The 23,449-nt window shown below is 30.5% G+C and overlaps 2 protein-coding genes across 2 annotated transcripts in view; one reads left to right on the forward strand and one right to left on the reverse strand.

The window, feature by feature from the left end:
• LOC135956513 (hexosaminidase D) overlaps positions 1-2,676 on the reverse strand; it is a 117,086-nt gene extending 114,410 nt beyond the window's left edge. The window contains exon 1 of the mRNA XM_065507043.1: positions 2,543-2,676. The gene's annotated coding sequence lies outside the window, so the exon portion shown is untranslated. The remainder of the gene's footprint in view (positions 1-2,542) is intronic.
• Positions 2,677-6,428: 3,752 nt separating this feature from the next.
• Ssdp (Sequence-specific single-stranded DNA-binding protein) lies at positions 6,429-17,879 on the forward strand. Its single transcript, XM_065507062.1, has 2 exons — positions 6,429-6,580; positions 14,324-17,879. Exon 2 carries the CDS (start codon positions 15,613-15,615, stop codon positions 16,933-16,935), a length of 1,323 nt encoding a protein of 440 aa, XP_065363134.1. The 5' UTR covers positions 6,429-6,580; positions 14,324-15,612; the 3' UTR covers positions 16,936-17,879.
• Positions 17,880-23,449: the final 5,570 nt, after the last annotated feature.

Genomic DNA, 23,449 nt, shown 5'->3' on the forward strand with positions numbered 1-23,449 from the left:
TTTAAATAGAAAACTTCTCGATAGCATATGGACATGGCTTAATCGACTCCGCTATCTATAAGGATCCAGAATATATATACTTTATAGGGTCGGAAAATTATATTGTGGAAATTAAAAACGGAATGACAAACAAACCTATATACAAACCTATAAATCTGGCATTTCTAAACGGCAGGACCAAAAAAAGATTTCTGTTCAGAAATATGAGTGATCACAGATAGAGCCCTTTTCTTGATTAAACGTTTATTGTCCAAGTTATTAGAGAATTTAGATATTTTGAATTTTTATATAAAAAATTAATTTTTGGTCAGAAATATGAGTGATCACAGATCGAGCTCCTTTTCTTGATTAAATGCAGATTTGAGTTTTTATATAAAAAAATGGATTTTTTGTCAGAAATATGAGTGATCACAGATCAAGCTCTTTTTCTTGATTAACGCTTATTGGCCAAGTTATTAGCGAATTTAGATATTTTTAGATTTTATATAAAAAATCGATTTTTTGTCAGAAATATGAGTGATCACAGATCGAGTTCCTTTTCTTGATTAAATGCAGATTTAAGTTTTTATATAAAAAAATCGATTGTTTGTCAGAAATATGAGTGATCACAGATCGAGCTCTTTTTCTTGATTAAACGCTTATTGGCCAAGTTATTAGCGAATTTAGATATTTTGAGTTTTTATATAAAAAATCGATTTTTGTTGAGAAATATGAGTGATCACAGATCGAGATCCTTTACTTGAATAATCGCAGATTTGAGTTTTTATATAAAAAATCGAATTTTGGTCAGAAATATAAGTGATCACAGATCGATCTCCTTTTTCTCCTATTAGCGAATTTTTGATATTTTGAGTTTTTATATAAAAAATCGATTTTTGGTCAGAAATATGAGTGATCACAGATCGAGCTTCTTTTCTTGATTAAACGCTTATTGGCCAATTTATTTGAGAATTTAGATATTTTGAGTTTTTAAATAAAAAACAATTTTTGTTCAGAAATATGAGTGATCACAGATCGAGCTCCTTTTCTTGATTAAACGCTTATTGGTAAAGTTATTAGCGAATTTAGATATTTTGAGTTTTTATATAAAAAATCGATTTTTGTTCAGAAATATGAGTGATCACAAATCGAGCTCCTTTATTTGATTAAACGCTTTTTGGCCAAGTTATTAGCGAATTTAGATAATTTTGAGTTTTTATATAAGTAATCGAATTTTGGTCCGAAATCACAGATCACAGATGGATGTATTTTGCAAATGTATTTAATAAGTGGAATTACTTTGGATTACTATGAACATTGAAACAAAAAATCGGGGCAGACGTTTTCCGATTTTAGATAAATCGTAAAAAGTGGGCGTGGTCAATTTTTCATTCCGTAAGAACCTAAGTTGGACTATGACCAACATTTTTAAAAAATGTGCTGTTTAAACATCTGTTTTTGTTATCGTTTTTTTTTAAATACATATTATTTTTAAGTGTTAATGAAATAGTTTATTAAAAGTGCTTTACCCCCATATTTATAATCAACTAGTTGATCGCCCCGGCTTCGCCCGGTAGCATTTACTAATGTTAGTTCTTCAAGTTTCTCCAAGCCACGCACACCAGCCTGTTCTTATTTATTTGCAAATAAAATATCAAAATTTGTACAGCATACTTTAGGGAGCTTTTTTATTACAGTTGACTGGACTCACAAAAAAAAAAAGAATTTCCGAGTTTTACCCGGAATTTTAGAATTTTTTTTCTTTACAACCCATCTCCTGAAAATTTCGAATCGAATAAAAAAAATCAACCAAATCGCTCCAGCCGTTCTCACGTGATGACATTACATACATTTTTCATTATTATATATGTATATAGATTTATAAAACAAAATTTACATACAAAATCTGTTTTATAAACCTTTGAAAGGCCTTTAAAATGAAAGCAAAACTTATTGTTTTAGAATATTTAGAAGCTACATAAAAGAAAATTGCATAAATGATAATGATTTTTGTTCTAGGGTGTGAGTAACGTTTAATAAATGGTACAAAATATGTTGGCAACATTAAGTATAAAAAAATCTTAAAAATTAACGTTTTTCAACGGTACCATTTATTTTTAATCCAAAAATCCAAATGGCATCACTAAAAAACACAACTCTGCATAAAACATCTCTGCACTACTCTCTACTCAATTACCGTTAGTTACCTAACACAAACAAACAACAATGATGATTGCAGTGACGCCCACAGAGAAAGTGCGACAGAGATAGATATACATACAACTTTAATTCAAAATAACGGTTTCATTAAGCTCTCAAAACAATAAAATCAAAACCGATACCAGCAATAACGATTGGCAACACTCAACAAATGGAAAATGAAAACAAAAACAACAAAACAGATTTTTGCAAAAACAAGAAAATAAATGTAAACAAAATATAAATAGCGACCTATTAACTAGACAAGAAAATATCTACATATGTATGTATATATACATTAATATATAAAAATGAATTAAATTACCAAATATGTAATATTAAAACTTATTAACTTAGCACTTACCAGTTTTAAATTGCCGACTTTAGTTAAATTTATTTTTGTTTGGCATTTTGCACTTCACTTATTTTTATTTTGTAGATTTTTTTTAACAAAAATCCAAAAGTTTATTATCACTAAAATACAACACTGCTGCTGGCATGAAACATTTACCAAAGAGATGTAAAAAAAATTATTTGCAAATTCTTTTATTTTTAATATTCTCTGTATGGGAAAACAATTAAATAAAGTGGAAAAAAATGCCGGGAGTTAAGCACACACAAAAAAAACAACAACAACAACGTCACACTCTTTTTTTAAGGTGTTGTGCAACAGAAAGAGACAAATATACAGGGTCATTAGCCAATAACCTGTTTATTACCGTAGCGAATGCAAACAACAGAAATCAATATATTAGTCAAGTGATGGAAATTAGATAAAAAAGAGAAAAGGAAAATTTAATTGTTAGAGGTAGCCAGATGGTTGTGGGCGAAAAGGTGGGTATTTATTTCGTTAAGAATGGGAGTTGTAAAGAAGATTATTTTCTGAACTGTTGCAGACATACATATGTTCCATGGATATTTGATTGTATGTATATATTCGTGCAGTTTTCTTCGCATAATCTCCAAATTTTGAAGCATCAATTTGTTCATTGTCCACAAGTACATCGATAATTGTTTTAAATCTTGAAATAAGATTTATATCAACATCTGTTACTTCAGATGATCTTTCGGAAACTGAAAGGAACCTGTGTTTTCATCATTTGTATTGCCTGATTCTTGTTTTGGTTGATCTATAATTAACCCATATTTGAGGAATTCGTTTTGAATATTTTTCTGTTTTAAACTTCTTAACTCCTTAATGGTTTCGTTGCTCCTTTAGGTCAAAAATCCAAATCGTAACTGATTTTTAGTAATGTGTTCCATGAATTGTATTCTTGTATGTAGCGGTGATAATCCAAATTCATATGCATCAATATCATCTAATGATTTTTCCGGGACTTGGATTAAGTTTAACATATAATGCAGCTCGAATAAGCCTTTGTATCAGTTAAAGCCTGGCCTACTTTTCCATCTATCATTGTTAGCACTTATTGGTAGCATTCTCTAATTCGAATACCTGTAGTATTGGAAGTTGGAACTAGATTAAAAGAGTTTTTGAATGATATCGGATTGTATGAGTTGTTTCTGTGTGCGAAATTGATATAGCAAAGATTCTTGAACATTTTCCCATCCGATTTCTTCATTGATATCATTAAGTTTGCGCCTTTTAAGAGAATCGCTCTCACCTTAATGAATTCCCCTTGGTCGCATGTCTATGCCAATAACATGTCGTCTACCGATGTAGTGTTTTTTTCCATATAAAGAATGGGTAAAAATAGATTCATGATCGTAGGACAATACAATTTTAGTAGGTTAGTATCTGATATAATATTTACACCTATTTATGTACATTTTATATAAAATATTGAAACTAATAATTGTACCGAATTAGCCAAATCCCCCTCTTTAATTTGATAAAAAAAATGAAGAACTTGGCAGGGTAGAAAATGCATTCCAATTTGTTAATTGTCTAAAAATTAGTATTCAGTGATATTCTTTGAATTATTACAGATTAAATTATAATAAATGAATTTAAGCCTAATTAAAAATTTACGTTCAAGATATAATAAAATATTATATAGAAATTTTAAAAAGGAAAAATGATCACGATATGAAAAACTAAGTCCTACTATATAGATTTCATATGTATATAGTGAGGTTCATGTGTTAAAAATTACATTTTACGGTATTTTCAATAGCAAATTTTTTATGAATACCACTTTATGTATCATAGAGCCATATTCCGGGAATATATTTGAATTGGTGGTGATCACTATACCACCATCTTGTTGGTAGTGGGTATAAAAATAAATTTTTTCCGATAAAAATCATCCCATTCTGATGTGATACAACAAAATATTAAAAAGTTTTAACTTAAAAGTAATTTTCTCTAAAATACAAGCTTTGGTCGGATAAATTTTTTAAAAATGTGTGCGACAATATCGTTTTTTACAAAATAATAATTTCTTTTTCATGCTCCAAATCATTAATCCAGAGGCGATTTAACTCTTAAAATATCATAATAGGTTCTAATTCAAATTCATAGTTATTTACTTAAAGCAGTTGCCTTGGCAAAATTAATAATTATTAATATTGATTTTCATTTACCATAACTACCACTTTGCCAAAAAAAGCTACATAAATCTGGCAGCTCGTTAACAATTACGAATAATGGCACATAAAGAGAGCAGAAAAACATAAATCCCAATTGGAACAGACTACCTAGAGTTTTTTGCAAAAAATTAAAATTTCCAAGAAATATAAATCAAATTTTAAGTAATTTAAACAAAACTACATATTTTATGGTTTCTAATACAAATTATAACAGAAATCATACATTTTATGATAAAAATAATATAGATTTTTCACAAATATTTTCCAATTTCACCAGGTTAACGAAATTTCCTATTCACCCTTTGGAATACATATTAAAGTGCGTGCAAAAGAGACAACAGCATTGTCAGTCAGTATGTAAATTACAATTTGTCAAACAAAATAAACACGAAAAAAGGTAAAACAAATCTCTTTTTCTACTGTGTGCGATGTGTCTGTCGGTGTATTCTCGAATTGACTGGTATATTTGTGTGAGTGCGTATGTATGTGCAGTTTTTTGAGTGTTGTCCTCCATACGCCATTTAACGCGAGACGCACTTGTAGCGAAAAAGTACCGATAAAAGAAGTTTTCTCGAATAGAAGAAACATTTTACACAAAATATTACTGGAAAAATAAATAAAATATTTTGCAGAAAATTGAGCAAGAAAGAAAAATTCAATTAAAAGTGATAGAGAAAAAAGCAAATTAATTCGAATTAGATAGAAAAAAACAAAAGGTACAATGGAAATGTGTAAAAATGCAATTGTATCGTATAAAATGTATCGATGAAAATTTCATATTGAAGCAAAAAATTATTAATGTGATTTGTCTTCGTCGTCTTCTTCGTTATAGTCAACGTAGTAGTAGAAGTGGACGAGTTAGAGAAGACGAGAATAAAATTGTAGTAAAGAAGCAGCATAGTTGGGAAAATCAAAAAAACCGAATTCAGGCACATAAGCAAATCTACAACAACAATAAATCGAAGAAATCAACTCTGTTGTGTTGTTGTTCGTGTATTAAAAGGGAATTGTTTGTGCGGTGTAAAGTGGGGTAAAGAGTGTGTGTGTATGTGACAAAGAGAGAGAGCGAGAGTGAGCACAAAAGAGCATTACCAAACAAACATAAAAAAGAAGTAAGAAAAAGAAGGCAAATCTGTAAAAAACATTGAAATTATTTAGTGGAAGTAGCAAAGAAAAAAAAAGAAGTGCTTTTTGAAAAAAATAATCACAAAGGGGGAGGGAAACACCAAAAAAGAAGAGCACTACCACCAACTACAATAATAACAACAATAATAAAAAAATATAAGCAGCAGCATCAAATGTATGTGTAACACAAAATCATAATGAAACAAAAAATGTGAAAAAAGTGCAAAAAAAAATGAAATATTCAAATCAGAAGAGAAATAAAGCAAAAATCCAACCAATTAACCAAATAAAAAAGTAAAAAAAAATTCATAGATATTTAACCAAATTAATTAAAAGCAAAAGCACACATAAAATCGCGCCTTTTGTCATGTCCCACTGTGTAGTATAGTGTATGAAATGAATATCACCTGAAAATAATTAATAATAAAAGAAATAAGCAAAAGAAATTGATTTTATGCACTTTACTGGTAATAATATCTTTACTTTTTGTGTCTGTGATTATTTCCTAATACATAATTATTAAAAATAATAATAAAATTTGTGTTGTCGTTGTTTTAGTAGATTCAAATTCAACCAACAAACAACTTGTTCATAAACAAATTTGGAATTTAACTAAACTGCATTCAAAATATGTATAAACATCTTGGAATTCATTAATATTCAACAAATGCAAAAAACAATTTTTATTTAATTTTTGTATTTATCTATAAAAATAGATACCAAGGTTTGTAAACATATCAAATCAATAATAATCATTATCTTACCATTGTTTTTTTTTTTCATATTTTTTCATCTGCTTTGAGTTGCCACCTGTTAATATTTGTTTATAATTAACTAAACTTTTATTCAAATAAGTAATAAATAAGTATGTGGATAAATAAATTAATCACTCATTAGTAAGAAACATCTTTTTAACTTTGATTAGCTAGAAAATATGCTTGTAGTCGAAATACAATTGAGAATTTAACTCTGATGTTCGGTACAGTGGGCTTTTTTTAATTTAATAATTTGTCGTAATTAATTTAATTGATTTATACCTATAGGGGTTTGAGGTATAAATTAAACGCTACAAATTAACTAAGCTTTTTAACTTTAAAATCATTTTAATACTGAAAACAGTTATTCAAACGTTTGTGTTTTATAATCTCCCATTGTTTAGGAGTAATATGCCTTAACAAACTTCCATAAAAACGCAAATACAGCTGCGGTCAAAATAATAGCACCACTTAAAAACTGTTATATTGATTTTTGTTTTTTTTTAATAAACTTTCAAACATTAATAAAAAAATTTTAAATTCAGAGACCCTATTGAGCGAAAAAGTATGCCCTTCTGAAAGAGGGGGACATGAAGAAAGAATGAAAGAAAATGATAGGTAGTGTTTTGGATATAGCAAAAGGAGAAACAAAAAGAGAAAAATCTGAATAAAAAGGACAAAAAATTGGTTACTTGGATTTGAATTCACTGTAAAACGTCCCTTAAATAGCCAACATATTCCCCTTGATAAAACCTAGTATGTTACCCAATTTACAGCCAGCAACACTCCTAAGTTCATCAAAAAATCTGTTACCTTAAATCTATGACTCTATAGTCTCGGGCATTTTCACATACTGTCTCCAACTACTCTACATAAACACACACCCTACAAAAATCCTGTATGCCATTATTCCATTTACCTATGAAGGCCCCAATTGAGCAGTGACCGGTTTTGGACAAAAGGCCTTGGAAACTTAACAATCCGTCCTACAATTCCAGGATAGGTTGGTGGAGTCATGGAATCTTTCACATATTTGTATAGTTCTAATCACTAGTGATGAAATTTTGAACCTTTTTCGGAAACCCTTCCATTATGGTTTTTATAGTGCTTTCTGTCACTTTGTTCGAACAGGTTGTCCATCTCCCACTAAAATCTACCACACTTTTGGACACCTTTTTTTGAGTTCTTATATGTATCTTTCTTATATATTTCGGTATTTAAAGAGCCCTTTGTAACAATTGTTTGGCTTGTTTAGCCGCAACTGCATTTTGCTTGCCGTACCAAGATCTTTTTGGGAAAATTTTCTGCTTTTGGGTCCTAAACTTTTCTACAACATTCTCTCGACTATCAGCAAAATAGAAATATTGACCTGGAGGCTGCAAAAAATTTGCCAACATATATTTCGTCATCCATTATTCAGCAGGTATATTTTTTTTAAAATATTTGACTTCAATTTTCGTGCTCTGTCTTAGGCCTCATGTCTGGAACTTTTTGTTTTTAAACCTGCATTGGTTTTAAATTTTCGTGCCAATTAATCCGAGTTCTGAACTAACCGGATGTGGTGGGAGCTCTTTTGAAAATGCTTTCTATTTATTGGCTATAGAAACATCATGTAGACCATTCCGACTACCTGAACGTTTTATCAGCGGACAAGTTCTCCCGCTACTGTTTAATAACATTGGAATCAGTTTGAAGGAAGACCTTTGATTGTTTGGCCAACTTTTTGTAGGACCAAGTTGGGTTTTGTTGAAAATATTTGATAATTTTAGTACGCACTTTATTCTGGTTACTCATTTTAATCAGATTAAACACAAATGAATATAATTGGCATTAAACATAATAACTGACATGCTTTACAAAGGTAACTTGATCAAAAAAAATCAAATACAGTGAGGCCTCGATTATCCGTAATTCGATTTTCCGGCAACATCAATTATCCGTGAAAGAAAAATACACAAATTTTGGATCGATTTCAACTTTTTTGCATCTATTAACCGTAATTACCTCTATTATCCGGGATTATAGCAAAAAAAATTTTCGATTATTTTTGAACAACAAACACAATATGAATAAAACGAAAAAAGGAGAATTCCCCATTCAAAACTGAATATATTTAGAGACTGCTGAAGAACCAAAAGTAGATTTCGCAGTATATGAATGGTTCTGGAAACAACGAACACCAATTTCTGGATTAATAGCAAATCAAAAGGCTAAAATATTCCACTCAAAATTAAACAAAAAAGCGACATGAAATTCACATATGTACTTAGGAGACAAATCTGCAGCTAATTAAATAGCTGCCACAATTTTTGTGGGGAAATTTAAATGAATTCATATTAATAGAAAAACTCAGCAATGAACAATTTATAAAATTTTCCACCAAATGTGACGTCTTTGATACAACCGATGCACCCTGATCCATCGCGATGGATCAGGCTGCAATATGGAGCTTTAAATGTCATTATCGAAAAACTATAGTGCAAAAACTATTCATGTCAGTCAATAGATAAGAATTTCAGAAGGCGGTTTAACACCACGAAAGCACGGTTGTCAATAAATAATGATTGGAACGCTATTACTTCTGCAATTTTGAAAAATTAGTGGAATAACTTACTCTGCCCAGAAAATGAAAGGGTGTGGGCATATGTACGAAATTAAATAAAATCCTTATATTATTTAAACATGTACATAAAATCCTTAAAAAAACTACTCAAAATTAACTGGGAAAATTGATTATCCAGAATGCTTTCGGTCCCGACCAACACGGATAATCGAGGTCCCACTGTAATACTTGAGTTAAAAGTTTTAATTAAAAACATGTGTTAAGAACTTTTCGATCTCAGTCCTTATGCTACTATTATTACAATCAGATTGTTGGTTCAGAAGATCTGATTTTCAGACCATTTCTTCGTTTTCAGATACAGTATCTCGAAAACTAGGTAACGGATCGTCATTCTTTATTCAATTGATGGATCTATTTATTATGGAAAATAAAAAATATATATATAAATCTCTATATCTGCTTATTATTCGTTTACCTAATGCAAAAATTTGAGCTGCTTATCCTTGCCGCATTTTTTTGCTAGAGGTAAATGTTTGAAAAAATATATGGTTCCAAAAACCGTGAAAACCCTCGGATTGTGAGCAATATTTTACAAAAAATTTAAAAATAAATTAAAACAAATTTTTTTTTAATCTTTCCTGGAATAATTTTTAATCATAAAAGAAAGCCTTTAAAAAGAAATATAAAAAATCAAAGATTTTAAAAAAATTTTTTATTTTTCTTCCCATAAAATTTATTTTTCCTCAAATTTCAACATTGCTAACCCATAAGTTGGCACCTAAAAGGCGTAGAACACTTTCCAAATACTCATTTCATAGATTGATCAATTATCTATTATATGCCTTTTAAATTGTTTGATTATCTCATTTGGTTCAAAAGTTTGTATTTTTACAACGAAAAAACTCTAACGTCGCCACTGAGAGATGATGCTATTATTTTGACCGCATAAAATCAAATATACCTTTATATTTGATTGAAAGTTGAATATTTCTTTAAGAAAACTTTACTCATAGAAGAAATACAGATTAATTAACGATTTTATATTATATTTAATTAAAATTACTATAGAAATAATAATAGTTTGCCAAGTTAATTGTTTTAAGGTTCTAAGGTGCTATTATTTTGACCGGCACTGTATGTTACATACATATTACTAGACCATTTCTCGCAAACTTTTTGAAATTTCTGCCAAACCATTCACCTAATTCCCAAAATGGTCACAAATCCTCTTAATATTTTTTCCAAAATACTCAAATTTATTTACATTCCAAGATTGTTTAAGCTATCCCAATATTACAGTTCCAACAAGTACACATTGGACCAGATATGTTATGTAGTATGCGAACCATTCACTCTGTTGCTAAAATGGTCACTAATAATACTCTCCAGCAATATTACATTTTTCAAATTGAAATTTCTCAAATTTCAATATTATTTCAGAAATCCAACTATTACAGTTCCAATAAGTACCCTTTGGATCAAAACTTCTATATAGTGTAGTATGCGAACCATTCACTCAGTTTCCAAAATGGTCACTAAAACTCTCCAGCAATATTACATTGTTCAAAACGAAATTTCTCGTATCCCAAGATTATTTCAGAAATCCCACTATTACAGTTCCTACAAGAACACCTTGGACCAACATATCTATATTGTATAGTATGTATTCGAAATATTCACGCACAAATTATCACTAATCCTCTCCAGCAATATCAAATTTTTCAAATTGAAATTTCTCAAATCCCAAGATCATTTCAGATATCTCACTACTACAGTTCCAGCAAGTACCTTTTGGACAAACACTATATAGTGTAGTATGCAAAACATTCACCCAATTACCAAAATGTTCACAAATTGTCTCCAGAAAATGTTTCAAAAAAAAAATTAAATTTTTCAAATATAAATTTCTCCAATCCCAAGATTATTTCTGATAATCCATTATTACAGTTCAACCAAGCACCCCTTGTTCTAACACGTCTATATAGTGTAGTATTCGAACCATTCACCTAGTTTACAAAATTGTCACAATTCTTCTCAAGCTTTTTATATCCTTCACTTTCGTTCGTAATTTCTGCAAAATCGGTCCATAAATAACGGAGATATGAGCAAAAAACCGGGACAACCTCGATTTTTGACCTATATCTGGATTACTAAGTATTAATATAGACGATATGGATATCTAATCTATATATACATATATAAATGAAATGGTCCATGTATGTAATGGCTTCACGTGAGAACGTCTGGAGCGACCCCATAAAGTATATATATTCTGGATCGTTATAGATAGCGGAATCGATATAGCCATGTCCGTCTGTGTGTTGAAATCAACTTTCCGAATCCCCCGAATAACTTACATACACGATTCATACATCAATGTCTCCGAAATTCTTCCGGCTCGGTCGCTATTTAAAATCGAGAAAATCGGTCCACAAATGGCTGAGATATAAGGAAAAAACTAGGACAACCTCGATTTTTGACCTATATCTGGATTACTAAGTCATTAATATATACAATATGGATATCTAATGATAGATATTTCAAAGACCTTTGCAAGGACGTATATAAGACCATAGTAATGTCAAAATCGGAAAAAAATATTTTTTAACCCGAATTTTTTTTCATCAAAATTTTTTTTTTTGTCATAAATTCTTTTTCCAAAAAAATTAATTAAAGAAATTTAAAAAAAAAATTTTAAAAAACTTTTTTTTAAAAAAAATTAAAAAACAATTTGGAAAAAAGAAATTTTTTTAAAAAATTTTAAAACATTAAAAAAAAAATTTTGATTTTGTTTCAATAAAAATATTTAAAAAAATAAATATTTTTAAGTATAATTTGGTGAAGGGTATATAAGATTCGGCACAGCCGAATATAGCTCTCTTACTTGTTTTTATTCGATTCGAAATTTTCAGGAGATGGTTTGTAAAAAAATAAAAATTCCGGGTAAAACTCGGAAAATTTTTTTTTACTCCATTCAACTCTAATAAAAAAAAGCCCCCTAAAGTATGCAGTTCAAATTTAGATATTTTATTTGCAAATAAATAAGAACAGGCAGGTGTATGTGGGTTGGAGAAACTTGAAGAACTAATATTAGTAAATAGCTACCGGGCGAAGCCGTGGCGGTCAACTAGTGATAGATATATCAAAGACCTTTGCAATGACGTATATAAAACCATAGTAGGTTGGACGTGCAATGGGTCAAAATCGGAAAAAATATTTTTAACCCAATTTTTTTTTCGCTAAATAATAAAAAAAAAATTTAAATTTAAAAAAAAAATCGAAAAATTTTCATTTTTTTCCAAAAAATTAAAAACTGAAAAAAAAATTAATTTTGTTTACCTAAAAATATTTAAAATTTTTATTTTGAAGTATAATTTGGTGAAGGGTATATAAGATTCGGCACAGCCGAATATAGCTCTCTTACTTGTTTTTTTTTTTTAAAAAACTCAAATCCCAAGATAAAAATTTTACAGTTCCAACAAGTACCTCTTGGACCACCATTTTGCATACTACAGCGAACCATTCACACAGTTTGCAAAATGGTCACAAGTCCTCTCAAGCTTATTTTTTCAAAAAACTCTTATTTAAATTCCAAGATTATTTCAGCTATCCCACTACTACAGTTCCAACAATTACCTCTTGGAACAACACTTCTATATAGTATAGTAGCGAACCATTTACCCAGTTTCCAAAATGGTCACAATTCATCTCAAGCTTTTTTTTAAAAAAAATCTAAAATTTATTTAAATTCCAAGATTATTTCAGCTTTCCGACTATTACAGTTTTAATAAATACACCTTTGACCAACATTTTTATATTGTATAGTATGCGAACTATTCACCCAGTTTCCAAAATGGTCACAAATCCTCTCAAGCTTTTTTTTTCAATATTCTAAAATCTATTTAAATTCCAATATTATTTCAGATCTCTTACCGTTTAAATAAGTTCAACTTTGACCAATATTTCTATATAGTGTATGTAGTAAGCGACCCATAAGTATGAGGCATAGTATATGCACAATATTTTTTGAGCTATTGAAACAATAATATAGATTCTCTAGTTCAAATCCATTTTCCATGGAAATTTGTGTCGGAAAACAATGAACTTAATTTAGATCAACAATATTTCTTTATTCTTAAAACATATGGAACTTGTATGTAAATAATTATAATCAAATTGATAGTGCACCACAAAAATAATCGATATTCTGGCAGAAAAACCAAAATTGACTTTTTGGTCTGCATTAAAATTCCATACTTTGAATTGTATATTAACACAATATCAAATTTTACTCTACTGCATGTGTATTCGATTATTTTTTTTTATTGTATCTTGCACCAAATATTTTTAAATTGTTTTATAAACTTTTGGCAACCCTAAAAAATACCAATTTACTCTCTCGCTCTCTTTCTATTAAGTTCTCTCACAAAATTTGTGTTAAATAAATAATGCTAACGTTTTAAAATGTGTGTTAAAATTAAAGCGATTTTAATGGTCAGAATGTTGTATGTAAATAATAGACTTATTTTTTTGTGTCCAAACAATTTAATTTCAATAATATTTAATAACATTTATAAATTACAAAGACTAAGATTAAAATTTAACAATAACAAAGAACGGACCAAAAACATTAATTTCACACAAGAATATCTCAAAAAAGCGATAAAATGCATTTCCACAGATTTTAAAAAATTATTAAATTTTATTAAAATTGACAAAAATTTTTAATTTATTCAATTAAACTTCCAATAAGAAATTCTACAAAGAAATAATTCTCAATGGATTGTATTCAGTACGTTTGAAGTTCTAAGGATTTAAGCCTATAAATTAACTCGTAAAGTGTTGTAATTGTAGAATTTTTTATATCTAGTTGATTTTGATGAAACCAAATCAAATAAATATTTGTTGTAGGAAAGAGTAATATCGATTTATTAGTTGTTACGCTTTCTTTGTCAAATATTTCAACAATAGAAACGTACTTTCAGTTTAATTAATTGTATATCTAGTTTAACTGTCGTTTAAAATCGCTATATTAGCAATATTGCTCGCACTGTACATTTTTGGCAATTCTCTCATTGTATCATTATTCTCATCTTCAATTTTATTTTCATATTGAATTTTTGCCTTCTTTTTTTTCCTATATTTTCAGTTTGCGAAACACACACAACAAATACCATTAAGGAAAAAAAAACAGAAGAAGAAAAACGTCACACAACCAAAAAGGGGGAAATTGGTGTGAGTGAAAGAGTGAACAAATCAACACCACAAAAATAACAACAAAAACAGAAGAAAAAAATAACACACATACACTAAAAAAACATACGAGGTGGTTGTTCAACTAGCGAATACGAAGAAGAACAAGCAGCAACACCATACAACAACCAGCAGTAGCAACCACAGCAACAACAAAAGTAGTAATAAAAATACAACAACAACATTAAACAAAATACACAAGCAAAAGAAACGGTAAAACGAAGAAGCAGCAGATACAAGAAGACAAATATGAACTAATTTTTTTTTTCTGAACGAAATTCACACAAAAAAGAAAAGTAACTGAACGGCAGAGACCGAGAAAGAGATACACAAAGAGTGAAGAAAAAAAAAACCAAAACGAAACGAACGTATAATGAAATATAAAATCATTTTTATTGTAAAAAAATAAAGCAAAAGTAAATTTTTTGATGGTACGCAAATTTCAACAAAAAAATTAAATTAAAAGAAAACGAAAATATTATTTGAACAGTAAACACATGATAAATATTCCAATTACAAGAAGAACCAATAAGATACTGAATTAAAAGTTATAATTAAAGCAAATCGTTTAGGACTTGAAATAAAAAATTTACAAAATTGAAATTGAAAAAGTTAATAAAAATTTCCTAAAAATGCTGGATGTTATAGAAACTAGGAGAACGGCTGCGTGAGCAGACACTCTCTCTCATCCATCCCCCCACAAAAGCACAATATTGTGTAAGTGCGAGTGTGTATGAATGACGGTGGAGCACATCACCAGCAAAAAGAATTAGCGGCCAGCAAGATTATCTCTACATTTATTGAAAGTATTTAACAAAAAAATAAAAAAAAAATATATAGAAAAGAAAATAATAAAAGCAACACAACAGAAACCAAACGAAAGAAGATAAACTAAACTAACTAGTGGAGTTAAATAAATAAAAAAGAGTGAGCGCCAATTAATAATAATTTTAAAGAAATCTTCAAGATTTAACACCACAACAAAACACAACAATAACAGCAAAAGCAGCAACATCAGCTGGAAAGGAAAAACAACAAACAAATATTGAAGAAGCAACAAAAAGAAAAAAGAGGACTTGAACCAGCTCCTTAAATAAACTACCAACTATACAATACCATACTAACTTTAGTAAATAAATAAATAATACACAACTTGACATCACATTTTTGTTGAAACCAAATAAAATGTATGGCAAATCGAAAACGTCGTCGGTGCCTTCAGATGCTCAGGCCCGTGAGAAATTAGCACTGTATGTGTACGAATACCTGCTGCATGTGGGAGCCCAAAAAGCTGCACAAACTTTCCTCTCTGAAATAAGATGGGAGAAAAACATAACATTGGGTGAGCCACCAGGTTTCCTGCACACATGGTGGTGCGTGTTTTGGGACCTATACTGCGCGGCACCCGAAAGACGTGATCAGTGCGATCATTCATCAGAGGCCAAGGCCTTCCACGATTACGGTTTTGTTAGTTCGGGCTATGGCGTTAATGGTATTGGCCCTGGAGGTCCTCACAGTGCCGGCGGTCCAGCGCCCAGTCCACTCGGACAAATGCCACCCGGTGGCGAGGGTCCTATGGGACCAGGCGGTCCAATGGGAGCGAATTTCTTCCCCAGTTCCACAATGAGACCTTCTCCACCAACACATGCGTCAAGTCCGCAACCCCCACCATCACAAATGATGCCTGGCCAGCCCCCCTTTATGGGTGGACCACGATATCCGGGTGGTCCGCGGCCCGGCGTGCGTATGCAAGGTATGGGCAATGAATTTAACGGTCCCCCAGGACAACCCATGATGCCGAACAGTATGGATCCAACGCGGCCGGGTGGCATGGGTCCCATGAATCCTCGCATGAATCCTCCCAGAGGGCCGGGAGGCATGGGTCCCATGGGCTATGGCGGACCAGGTGGCATGAGAGGTCCAGCACCCGGACCGGGTGGTATGCCGCCCATGGGTATGGGCGCTGGCGGAAGACCACCGCAATGGCAGCCCAATGCGACAGCACCTATGAACGCGTATTCGTCATCATCGCCTGGCAATTATGGTCCCGGGCCGGGCTCTAACGGTCCGCCCGGACCTGGTACACCCATAATGCCCTCGCCGCAAGATAACACACAAGCGGGCCCTGGCGGTCCTGGCGATAACATGTACTCGCTAATGAAACCAGAATTTCCCATGGGCGGAGGCCCTGACGGCGGCGGTGGCGGACCTGGTGGCATGGGTCCCATGGGTGGCGGTCCCAACTCAATGGGCCCTGTACTTAACGGTGGGGCCGGTGATGGCACCGGTCTTGATGGTATGAAAAACTCACCAGCCAACGGAGGACCCGGTACGCCCCGAGAAGATTCGGGCAGTGGAATGGGTGACTATAATCTGGGCGGCTTTGGGGGGCCCGGAGAGAATGATCAAACGGAATCGGCGGCTATACTCAAAATCAAAGAAAGTATGCACGAAGAAGCGAAAAGATTTGAAAAAGATTCAGAACATCCTGACTATTTTATGCAATAACCGCCCGGACAAAATATACCACCACCAGCACCACATCCCCCAACACAAACACCACAACAGCAGCAACAACCATCAACATCAGCAACCACAACAATTACACCACATAGTAATTCCTCCTCCAACTCCTGCTCATCCTACAGCAATTACCAACAAAACAATGCCACCTGTGCGGTAAGTGGTGCAGTAACAAACGATGACGAAACAAATGCAGCAGCCTCAGCCGCTGCCGCAGCAGCATTACAAGCCGTCAATATGATGAATAGCACCATTAAAGATCCCTCAAATTCATCATCGACATCAGCGGCGGCCTCGACTCTTACCACGGCCATGCTTCAGCATTTATGGTCATCTATGGCAGCAGCCACAGCAGCGGCAGCCTCCAAACATCAAGAAAAATTCTTAGATACTTAAGAAACGTATAAATGTATGATTCCTTCTCTCTAATCTAAAACTACTCTATTACTCTACTTTCTAACAACTCCACTCCATTCTAAATCAATCTCCAAGATAAACCTTATGATGATAAAAACATGAAAATGATGATGATGAATGATACTGAAATCTCTTCTCTCAAATGCATTGGCAACAGTTGAAGAAGTAAAACAACACAAAAAACCATTTTAACTTAAGCAGCAAAGATAGAAACAAAAACAAACATTATTACTGGTAAATGGCATTAAACAAACAAATAAAAAAAAATTAAATAATTTTTTTTTTTTTAAATTATTATTTTATTTTGTAAATTAATTATTTTTTTTGATGAGAAAACCTAAAAAACAAGATAAAAAAGAAAAGAAAAAAATAAACCACAACAACAATTATTATATTATATAAAAATTAAGCCTAAAAATTATATATATATAAAGTTTTATAAAACATAAAGAAAAAAACACAAAAAAAAATAAATAAATTATTTCAAAAATATTACAAAAAACGAAACCAAACATCCATTACATCCATTCATATAGATAATATATAAATAATAACAGTATAAAACAGACGATACGATAAATAAAATTAAAAAACTAAAATCATTTTCAAAACCACAGGCCACAACACAGGGACTAAGTTGAAGAAGTAGAAGTAGAAAATTTGAGGATAAACTAATTTTGAATTTCAATGTTTGTGAAATTGATTTAAATGAATAAAATATATTTATATATTTAAAAATCATGTAATTTCTCAGTTCAGATTCTCTCAGTTCCAATAAATTTTGGTCTAACTCTGTCTCATTTCTTTGTGTGGTCTTTGGAGTATGTTTATTCTGTTCTGAATACTATAAAGAAAGGCCGACTGTCCTGCGGATTCTAGTCTATGGCTTGTCTTGCTATGTCAGTAGATTCTCTGGATCATAGAAATTACAAGGTTAGCTGAAAGTAGTACTGGGAATGATTAAATGGTTTGAAGTGTGAAGCATGTTATTAACACGCAATCAAGTTGCTTTTTTACTCACATTGCTTGGATGAGATTGGCATCCCATCTTCCCTTAGTCAGTCTAATTATGAGCATTATTCTGATAATGCTTATAAAAAAAAGAGTTAACTGTAGTCAAAGAACAATTCTTAGCCTGGTTGTACAGCACGTTTTGCAAATAAATCAATATGATGATCGCCCGTGACCACCATTACTTTAGCATAACTGTTGGGATTGATGTAATGATTAGCAAAACGTGTAGCATACCATAGACATGTACTTGTCATAGACTTTGTCACGACGATTAGAAATTTCCATTTGTATTTCAGAGTTTTTAACATAGACAACAACTAGATAGGTAACTGAGAGCCAAAAACCTAAGTCTGTTGTCATAAACCTAATTCAAGAATGTATTGCATGTATTTTGATTTTGTATCACCAGTATGCAAGGTTGCCAATTTAGCCATTTTCCGGCTAGATCTAGCGATTTTATTTTCATTTAGCCATAAAAAATGGCTAGATTTAATCTAGCCGGAAGATCTAGCCATTTTATTTTGTCCTAGCCATTTTTATTTTATACTTTTCTTGAACATTTTTGTAATTTTTTAAAAATAAAAAAGTATTTTTTATCAAATGACAAAGAAACTGTATTTTTAAACAAATTCGTCTGTTGATGATTTGATGAGAATATTATTGGTTTTATGAAAACAGTCTTCTAAATAGTTTCAAAAAGCAAAATTTATCAAAAAGGAAAAAAAAATATTGATATTACAATCTTTAAGTCTGCTAAACCCCATTAACACGAAGTCGGTAAAATTTTTTTTTGAAAACTGTCAGTATAACTATTAGTTAACACATAATCAGACTTCGTGGTGATGGGGGGCAATAAATGTAATATTTTTGAATTTGTATTCAGTTATTTTTGGGTTTTAGCCATTTCTAGCCATTTTTAATTCAAAATATAGCCATTTTCTGAGCTGAAGAATTGGCAACCTTGCCAGTATGTGTGAAAAGAGAGTAATATTTTACTCTCTCCTTCCGTTCTATGCGTTTATTCTATGGTTTTTAATTTCTACTTAGAAAGTTATTAATTGTATTTCAGAATTTTCCAATTGTTTTTAATATTTTCGTATTGCTATTAGAATTTTCTGAAATACAATTGGAAAATTCAGAAATACAAATTGAAAATTCTGAAATATAATTGGAAATGTGTAGTAACATTTTCTTAAAATTTTTATTAAAAATTATAAATTGAAAAAAATTTCTTTGATTTTGTTAATTTAAACAATGAACAGATAATTGTTTTTTATGCACTGGCGATTTAAATAAGCAGCTGATCTAAATGATCTTCGAAAAATGTATGCTATAAGTGCTGTGAGTAATTTAAATGAAGTACCAGGTTAATTTTCATAATAAAATCTCTAAAAATATTAGAAATTTTAAATATGCTGAGAGCAAAACGCGAAAGTTTCAAAACATGCGATTTGACAATCGCGAGAGTGATAACAGAACATACCTGTAAGTTTTGACAGCAGTTGTTTAGCTTCTAAGGCTCTAGTATTGTAGATGGTTGTTGTAAAAGTTACACCCTTGTTCTTTCCTGGTGGAAAACACTGTCAGTTGATACACTTGATACTGGCTTGAAAATCTTTGGCAGAGTGAGACTCGTGTCGTTCCGGAGCGTAGATCCAATTATCGTGGAAACAATAATTGATGGTGGTAAATCATCCTGGTTGAACGTTATTATTTTAGGTATTTATAGACGACAATACTGAGTATTAACACTTTTCAAATTCAAAATATTATTGAAATCATTCGGTATTTCAAAAAATCGTTTCGAAAAAACATTTATTGTTTACACGATAATATTAAAAATATTTTTTTTCTTTGTTGATTGATATTTTTCTGCAAACTTTATTTTTATTTTATATTTTCTTGACATTTTGTTTGCCTTATTTGTTTTTATAAATACATACCCGATGCATATGAAAATAAAAAGTTTTTGAATTGTTTTAAACAAATTTTCAATACCGACCGTAAATCAAAAAAATAATTTGTATTTTTTGAAAATCTAATACAAGTTTTGTTTAGACTCTGAAATTGTATTATGATACTTGAGTTTTTGACAAATATTAATACTCAGTATTGCCGTCTATAAATACCTTTTGTAATATCTTGGTTGTGACATGTCCATATTTTCTAAAAGAACCCGCGATAATTTCCTTTAAAGTCATTAATGTTTGATTTAAACTGACACAATAAGATCTCATAGAAGTTAGTTCGTTCCAAATTAACATTTAGAGGGGACATTATCAGGTCTGTCACACATTTTGTTCTAAATTGTTTCAATTCCTCAATTTTTATGGCGATCGATTTAGATCGTATAATTTATTAATTCCAAAAATATTGATTAATGATTCTGTATTTCTGATTTTAATTTGACAGCGTTTTTTAAATTAAAACAAAAGTGAAGCTTTTGGTACAGAAATTTATTAAAAATTTTCGAAAAACAAATAATTACAAAGGAATATCAATTTCACTTTGAAAACTGAAAGTGGTTTCATTCCGAAAGAAATTTTCTTTTTCTGAAGAACCGATATACGGAATTAATTTCACTTTCGATCTAAATGGAATTCTTTGACAGGCCTGTATATCATGTTTTTAATGCTGTAATATCAGTTTCTGGTACAACAACAGATTTTAGATTGTAAAAGTGAATTTGGAAAACCCATTAAACACAAAAGTCGAAGGTATAAAAAAATACTCAAAATAATAGTTTTTTATTACTTATACATGCTCACCTCTTATGTTTTTGACAACTGAGTTAGGTCTTTGACAGGAGAAAAATATCCAAATCTCCTTATGTTGGGTTAGGTTCACAGATAGCCGTCCAAAAGCCTTTCGTGTTGTGTACAGTCCATGTGGGTCCATTGATTGTTCCCTGAGGAAAAGAAAATAAAGAAGATAAGAGATAGAAAAGCAAATAAAAAGGGAGGGCGATAAATTAAGTAAGAGTAGAGTTAATAAGAGAAGTTAGAGGAGAGAAGAATTCAAAGAGCTCAGACCATCATGCGACAGATACGGGTCCACTATTACGTTCCATTTGCATGCCCGGTCTTATTAACCATCTGCATAAGGCAGATTTAGAAAGACACCATCTAACACTTGTTTTGTAATGGTCCGGCACTAGGGGAATGATCGTTTAGAAACATCTCAGAATTATCTGGGAAGAAATTAAGGTGTATTTATCTGGGAAGAAATTAAGGTGTATTTAATCGGAGATGTTTCTAAAGGATCATTCCCCTAAAAGCCTGCCACGCAGATCACCCAGTGCCGGACCATTACAAAACAAGTGTTAAATGTTGTCTTCCTAAATCTGCTGGTGTGAAGTAAAACGATTTTCAAACTGTTTTAAACACGATTATTATTTGAATTCTTGAAAATTGCTTGTAATCATCATATTTTTTAAGTAATAATTGAAAAAACTTTGGTGTTATTGTGTAATATGATTTCGAAAGATTATTTATATTAATAAATATGAAAGATCTAACGCAACTGGAGCTGGTGATACCAGCAGGCTCCCACACTGTGTCGACTGTAAAATGTTTGAAAGTTTGGCCGGGCTGCCTAGTTCTTGTACAAAATCAAAGTTTCAGAAAAGGGAACATTTTGGAATCATTTCCAATTCGACATTTATTTTCAAAACGATTAAGGGGGTAAGCGAATTTGTAGAGGATTGAAATTAAGTTAACCTTTAGGAGAATTGATTTTTAACATAGTATATAATTTGGTAAATGTTGTGTTTTATTTATTGTAATTCAGTATATTTTTCAACATGATAGAGGAAGGAGGATGTTGATATTTTTAAACTAGTCTAGTTTGCAAAAATGCTGAGCAAGTGAAATTATGATTTCTTAAAGTTGACAATTAATGTAGTTAATATAATAAGGATGATTCTTTTACTTAGTCCTTGAGTTAAACACAAACTTCTAAAACATGTTAAAGATTTTAACATATAAAAAAGGACCATTTCTAAAAAATTAAACAAAAAAAAAAACATCCCAAAAATGTTTCAAAAAAAGAAAGAGTATTAAACAATTGTGTACAGTTTCCTTAATTGATGATAGCATATAATTAATTAATGTTTCTACACAGAAAAAATTAAAAAAAAAAATAAAAATAAACTTATGAAAATTGTATTATAAAAGAAAAACTAAATTTAAAATTAAACCAATTAAACTGTCTAGTGTTAAACTAAAATTCACAAATAAAAACTCACACTCTAAAAATTTGTAAAAAACGAAAAAAAAATTAAACATTTCTTAATATTTAGGTACTTATTTTTAAATTTAAAACTACTTAAAAAAAACCAATTATATACATATATAAAAAAATCCCTTTCTTGGCTTTCATATTTCATAAGATTTATATATATTAAATACATATATAGTAAACAAAAAAATACAATCTAAAAATTTTGTAATATAATTATTTTAAACTTTTTTTTCATTTTCTTTATAAATAATTTCTAGCAGAGTAGAGTTTTTAGGGGGTTTAAATTTAGTTTTGATTGTTAATTTATTTTCTTGATATTAAATATCTTTGATACTTTTACGTTTATTTATTTAGTTGTATGTAATAAACTCTGCCTAGTAATGTAATGAAAATAATGTACAGTTTTCAAAATGTGATTGGTGTTTATATTGTTTTTTTTAATATATTTATTTATAATACACAATTATTGTATAGATTAGGGGTGGTCAGATTCATAACATAATAAGCCACTTTTTATATTGAGTTATTAAAGTAAATAATATTTGCAAACAAACATATTCGATCCCAAAACTCTGGATGTAGGGTAGTAAAAATTTTCGAAATTATTTTCTGTTACAGTTGTTTTTTTATCCAAATATTTGTAGTTTCATGGTATTTTAAAATTTTTTAAAAAATTAAAATTCTGTTGTAAAGCTGTTATTACGTAATTTATTTGAAAATATAAGATTTAAATTTCAAATATTTCAAAATAGTTTTCTGGTCTAGTTTTTCTTTTTAATATAAATATTTGTTGTAACAGTTCCACTGTTGTCGAATGTTCTTTCCT

The sequence above is a fragment of the Calliphora vicina genome, chromosome 1 (genome assembly GCF_958450345.1).
Source record: "Calliphora vicina chromosome 1, idCalVici1.1, whole genome shotgun sequence".
Classification (NCBI taxonomy): domain Eukaryota; kingdom Metazoa; phylum Arthropoda; class Insecta; order Diptera; family Calliphoridae; genus Calliphora; species Calliphora vicina.

Excerpts from the sequence above, each read along its gene's own strand:
- Ssdp (XM_065507062.1), top strand. The coding sequence starts at position 15,613 with ATGTATGGCAAATCGAAAACGTCGTCGGTGCCTTCAGATGCTCAGGCC.